At 42.5% G+C, this 6,843-nt stretch overlaps 1 protein-coding gene across 1 annotated transcript in view; it reads left to right on the plus strand.

The window, feature by feature from the left end:
- Positions 1–6,594, plus strand: part of T265_12689 (hypothetical protein) — a gene marked incomplete at both ends in the record, with an annotated part of 43,962 nt that extends 37,368 nt beyond the window's left edge. The window contains one exon of the mRNA XM_009164952.1: positions 5,696–6,594. Coding sequence (XP_009163216.1) covers positions 5,696–6,457 — 762 coding nt within the window. The remainder of the gene's footprint in view (positions 1–5,695) is intronic.
- Between the last annotated feature and the right edge of the window lie 249 nt (positions 6,595–6,843).

The following is a 6,843-nucleotide window of genomic DNA, read 5'->3' on the forward strand; positions in this document are numbered from 1 at the left end:
TGAGTTTTCCTGAACAATTCCCGTCTAAGAAGAAACTTCAATAAAACGAAGACCGGGTTTTATACGATATGCATTGAAAGCGATATGGTATTTGAGGTCGTCTCTTTTTCATTACACTGAACATTCAGCGTGCATATCACAAGTTTTCTCATGGGTTAAAAGTGTGGGTTTGTAGTGACTCATTGGCCCCAACATGTCTAATTTATTTGCATGGCTCTCATTCCAAAACACACTATCATCATTTTCACTGTCAAACTCGGCGAGCAGACCAACAACCAAACAGCGTACCCAAGCTACTTGCATTCCACAACATTGCTAATATATATATATATATATATATATATATATATATATGCTGCACCACAACATGAACGTTGCCAGCTGCTCTGGGCCTTCTTCACTGACTCCACTCTGACCTTCAACTTAGTCAGGGTGAAACAAAGGCGTATCATCGCTCCCGCTCCAAGTGATCACTATCTAAGGGACATCATGGGTGTAGCTTTTGTAATACCTATATGCAATTCGAGTAACGGATTCCTGGATATCTGTTCAGCATTAGTGGTAGAAGTAGTCTTTTCTACCAAACTGATGTTCGCATTCTCTTGTTTGCACTTAACTGTGTATTATTCACAGATGCACGTGATGTATCTCATAGTTGATAATTTTACGACGTCTGTACATATCACATCTGCTACCTGAGCACCAACACAGAAGAGACTTTCGTTCTTTTTCCAACCTTCATTAAACAGAGTTACCAGCTTTACTGCACGAATCAAAATCAGGACGGTGTTTTGGGACTACTATGTGAACATAGGAAACCCATCGCAGTTGATGTACCGTCAACCGTATCCCGTGTTGCTAAGGTTAGTATGGCTTTTGAAAAAATCGAGAAAAGGGTGTGGAGAAACCGGGCTTGCGTATACGTTACGAAGATATGTAGGTAACGACCACATCCAGTCGTCTCCGGTCGCTAGAACATGTCTACAACATAGGCGACAACAGACATCTAGAGCAACTCTTGTTTGTGCGTTGGAGACAAAAGCTTCGAAATCTAGATGCTTTGGTCCAATGTCTGAATGAAGACAGGTCAGATGGAGCGGAAAGCGTAGGTGCAAAACGGGACGGCTGGGGACGGAGAAACAATGTGAAGTCGTGTTTATCAGCTTAAAAAATCACCACCTAAAAGCTGAAGAGCTGGAGCCCAAAAAACGTCGTAGTCCCACCGGACATATTGAACTTGGAGACTGCACGAACCGGATCTGCGGAACGACATGCGGATAGGTTCTGTGTGCGGTCTATCAGCAGTGCCACTCCCAGTCTATCCGAAACAGATACCGTCTTGTTCAAACACCAGGATATTTTCATCTGTCAGCAAATTGCCGCCTTAAAGCCCCTGGTATTCCTGAGTGCCAAGCCTACAAGGATACTGGGAATTAGTTACTGTGACCATTCTTCAGTGGGTGAACCGATGCATGGTTATCACTAAATGGTCATATGGGTGCAGAGGGTACGTTTCGTGTGCGGTGTGGATGATCAGATAACCCTTTTAATACGCTGTAATTATCAGCTCTCATGACATAAGGGGATTATAAGTCACTCCCCACAGAAAGGCTCTAGAATGTCTGCCTGTTTTTCACCGCCACCTCAGATCTTTTATGCGCCATGTTATGTTGTACTGCATTGTTTAGAGTTATGAATGTTATGTTCCGTGAGCCCAGTTGCAAAGTTTCTGCAATAAGACGGTTCATCAACGCGTTTCAGAGTTGGGTGAAGACCCTGAAAGTATTTGTCTGGTCTTGTCCATTGTTCGGGCAGAACGCTCATGGCTATATATCAGACAGTCCTTGTTGCTTTTATAAGACCCATTAGAATAAGTTACAACTAAGACGGCGACCAGCTGCTGGTCGTTCGGTTTAGTACGATCCTATCAATTCTGGATTTGAACGCAGTTGATCGGTGGCGTTCAGTTGCACCAAGTTGTTTGTCCTCAGCAGAATTGTACATTTAACTTTCCAAACAAAGACACTGCTATCTGAGTTGCTTAATTAGCTGTTTTTTTGCTGACAGTATACTTAGGCTAGTTGTTCTTAGACAAGTCACGTTTGCTCCTAATTCGGGTGTACGACAAGAGGTCCGATAGATTACATTCTTTGTTTTCATTCATTTCAAAACTTAGATGTAACCATTTCAGTCATGCCTAGAAGTGTGCCATTTAAACCTTCGATTTCTATTTTTCCGATAAAACCAAATGATGTCACACGTAGTCATCAGTTCTAGTCTGTTCGTTCTTTCGTCCAGCTCGAACCCTACTTTTGTGCCTAGCTGCCGTATTTCTCGGATGAAGCACGAGGGATAAGATTCCTCCAGTATGCCCAAACCTAAACGTGAGCAGTCGAGATGCCGAGGCTAGGTTCCAACAACAGACATTTTAGCTAGCAAGTTAGCGCCCTAAACACTGAGCTATTCCGAGCTCCGTCAGTTCAGAGTTACCGCGAAATAAACTCTGTCGCAACACTGATGCACAGCCTGAATAAACTAGTTCCTAGTGTCTTTTTTCTTAAATAATAAATGTAACGCTTCGAAACTTTCTTATCGATTAACTTTAGTCAGCAGGGCCATGCTGACGGACAGAATTTTACCACTCGTGTTTCGCAACAATCCTCCGGTCTAGGGTGTGGAATTTATTCGAAGGCCACCTCAAAGTAAAAACTGGGCAACAGACAATAAATGGTCTTGATTTAGCATAACTTGTGAAGCCCTAGGTGCGAATATGTTGTATGCTCTGCCACACCGTCTGACCAAATCTCATCTTTTCTGTTCGGGTCTTTTTACGATCCTAGTAGAGGTGATGAATTACAAGGTTGCCTGAGTAGCGCGCATCCGAGCACTTCCAAACGTTTTTCCCTAGTTATGATGATGGCTGCCAACCAACCTTCTTTAAATTACAAAAACAGGTATTCTCCTTTCCTTTGTTCGTCATTATATAAAAAATGCACTTAGTACTAATTATTTGCCATACCTCGAGACCAGATAGCCTGAACTAACCACACCTTGGATAGGCATGATGAAAACCTGAATAGAACCCAGCCACCTTTCTACATGAACTAAATTTACTGCAGTCACTTTCTAAGGTCTTTTCTTATTGTAACCGCTTTTGCCTCATAAAATCGTGTTACTGTAGCTACCCGTGGAAAGAATTACTCTAGTGGACAAAGACTTTATTTTTTTCATGGTTCTTTTGGCCAAATCATCACACACTCATGAGGAACTGACCAAGAAACACCTACAGCGGTTTTACGGACTTCACGGATATATAGTTCGTAATTAGAGTATGGTTTACGGGTCACTGAGTAAAGCCAAAGAGTTTAATGGAGAGAGTTGTTTGCAAACCAACTAAGAGCCATAGTTGCCGGTCACGTGACCGGGTTCTGATGGGCTCTGCAATCGATAGTAGTCCGGATCATAGTCGGTTCCGTGGCACTTGATATATAAATTGTATCTAACTTAGAGGCGTATTGTTCCTCTACGAGGTGAATAGTTTCAACCAGATGTGACACAAGAGCACTTGAGTTAGTCTTCTTTAAACCATGTCAGAATGATATCTACCTATGTTTATTTATTCCATCCGGCAGACATTTTGTCATGTGAGCAACGCATGGTCTCAACAAAAACTTTTGAAATAGAATACACGGAGACTACTGATGAATGAAAATTGATGCTGCAACTGCAGTCACGTGTGTCATTTGAATGGAATTGCCCCCTGATAACTTGTTTAGTGACCGAGTCAATTTCGAATGAAAATTCTATATAGACACTTTTTCCAAACTGTTTTGTGTAGTGCGGCTTGTTGGTCATACGAGACTATTCTCAGGAATTTACTTCCTATTGTAACCAGGCGATAAAATTTGCCTTGGTTGCACTCTCAGTGAAACTTCCACTTTGAATTTGGCTTTGCCATTGGATAGAATATACTGGACCATCCATATCTGTTTCATGTGGACTTTGCGCTCTGTTGTCCCATCGGCCTTCTTATGAACGTTTACATCGGGAAACTTTCACTCAGTTGTGCTTCACTTCAGCAGTGAACTTGATATTTGTATGAAGTGAAGCGAAACATAGGTTGCACTGATATTGTTCCGGGCAAGTCCAAAGCTATCGCTTGTGTAGCTATAATATAGGGTAGTCTGTCTAACATGCGCTTTTATTTGTTCATTTTCAAGCATGCTCATCACAGGAACAGCTAAGACTGGACAAAGAGGAGGTCTTAATTGCAGCTGTGTTGATCAAATTCATCACTGAAACTGAATCAAAACTTGCAGGTGAAAAGTAGTGGTAGTTTCTTAGGAGGTGCTACAGTGATAATTTCCTTACCACTACACTCATTCATGTCAAAAAACTACTCTATTATTCTCATGAGGGTTTCGTTAATAAAGAGGTAGGTGTCTCCAACAGAATGTTGATATTTGTAACCCTAACCAGCCCATGCGTTAACGTTTTGTCTTCTGAAAGACAATAGAAAAGAGTTATTGTTGTACCAGTCGGTTGGACTGACCCAGAACTACTGGTATCAATGTTTCCTGATTGCTTAAGATGCTGTAATGTTTTGGACACTTCAAGGTCTATCGTTCTCTTTTTCCTTTTTCTGAAAAGGTAGCAGAAATTTCCGATACATATGGGAAGCTGGCGTCTCATACAGGATTGCCAGTTAGTCCACCGAACTGCTTCGCAGAGCAGGATAAACAATGGTTTCCAGGCGGTCAGCTGATCTGACACGTTTGTGTGAGATATAATTCCAAAGGAATAACTACTGTGGCAAACAAAACACGCCTATTGAAGCCACCAATTAGCTCACGCTTGGCTTTATACAAAAGCACATCCAGTAAATATCCGAATTAACCAACAGCAAAAACCACCTCTAAAATAAGAGGATCATTTAGTCAATCAAGGTACTGGGGACATTTGTATCACAAATTCGGTTTCTTGCTGCCTTGTCCTTCACCTCCCTGTTTCTATATAGCCCAACATCGTGTGTTCACTAGACTGCAAGTAGCTTTCTCTTAATGGGAGTAGAAAGACATGTATTGCTTGGATTCTAAGCCAGGAATCTCATGCCACCTAAAAGATTTAACATGTGCCGATTGATGAGTGCTGTGTAGTGTGCTTCCCTTTCTAGATTCATGAATACAAGGTTGGATCGACAGGGCTAATCGTCATACCGGACCGAGAATGTGGGTGGTGGGACTTGTAAGGAAACTTTTTTCCAGCAAGTAGCCTCATACGTTTGTCAAACTTTACACCGACTAGGTGAAAATCACTCCAACCTCAATTAAAAACATCAACCAACCCTCAAAGCACCAGTTTTCCTAAAATTCCTGTCCCAGCTATACACCTTTATCAAGTTAACTCTCAAGGGGATGTCCCTGAAAAGTAGCAGTCCTAGTTGGGATGAGCAGGAAACTCTGAAACTGAGATGAGAACTTCTGTCAGTCGCGATCCATGCAGGCTAGGAGCATGGTAGATGAGCAAAACTTACGAACATGGGTGAACCACCAGTCCAGTGTGCGCAGTTTTTTCTAAACGGTAGACTGTTAATTAGATTTTCATGCACCAAACACAGGTTACGAATATTCTGAAGCATCCGGTTGCACTAGAATTTCAAATGTACTCTCTTGTACTTTGCTCTGTTTTTACCTAGCTGTGTGCTCGGACGACTGGAGAAAAGGAAACCTTTCGCAAAGAGAAACAAGCCATACAGGAAGAGATTCGGGGTCTCACTGAATCAATCGGACGAAGTTCCGTGAGATTTGATAAAAGACGTGCAGAACTAGCTGAGCTGATACATCGGCCAAGACGCGAGACTCCAAAACAATTAGAAGCACGGCATCACTCTCCCAAACAGCTAGAACCGGTCACTCCGGTGACTGGAAACAATAATACGAGCGCAGAGAGAACACCCTTAAGGCAAACGAACGATGCCCATGCGAAACCGAGCACACCTGCTCACCCTCTGGAGAATTCCCATCGCCTTGCAACTTCTACTTACAGCCTGGACCGACTATCTGGTGATTCATTCACGTTGCCCCCAGCCGAAAGGCCAAAAACAAGTGAAAGTCTACTCTCCCTGGATACCCGGAGCTGCAATTCAGTGACACAACGTCGGACTTTCGGTAAGGATGAACACTTAGCAGCATCACCCAGATTGTTGAAACCACAGACACCGTCATCAAGACAACAACAGCAACAACTAGAGACCACTGAACGCTTACTCGTGTCAACTGGAAAATCAAGTGACAAATCGACCATGAAAGACTATCGCGAGTTTTGTTTTGATCTAGATTACATATACAACGCTGATCGATACGGACAAAACGGTTTTCCTGATTCGGGATGTATGCCACGTTGTGGATTACAGGGGGACCAAAAAAAATGGCGGGATATTCAAGTACACGGTAAGTAGGTGAATGATCCTAATATTTAGTGGACAGCACCTAACATATGACCCAAAAATTTATCCAGTACATAGCCAAGTGATCGTTTGCACACTTCCCTAAATTTGATTCCGTTGCCGACTGCTGTCAGCTATGCGAGATTCTCCACTCCTATCCAAATATAAGACAATCGTACCGTTCATTTTTGGTTACTTTCTGGTCACATTTTCATAAAATTCCAAAGTTACCTCATGGCCAAGTAGACACGAGTTTTCGCAGTAATCCTCTACCCGTGAGTACAAGCTATCTGGTCGTTTACGAAATTTCCGTGATTTCACTGGATTTCCCGTTAGAAAACGTCAAACGAGACATAACTGGTCACACGGTACTCAATACTCACCAAACCTAACGAATT

Source organism: Opisthorchis viverrini, assembly GCF_000715545.1.
Source record: "Opisthorchis viverrini unplaced genomic scaffold opera_v5_10, whole genome shotgun sequence".
Classification (NCBI taxonomy): domain Eukaryota; kingdom Metazoa; phylum Platyhelminthes; class Trematoda; order Opisthorchiida; family Opisthorchiidae; genus Opisthorchis; species Opisthorchis viverrini.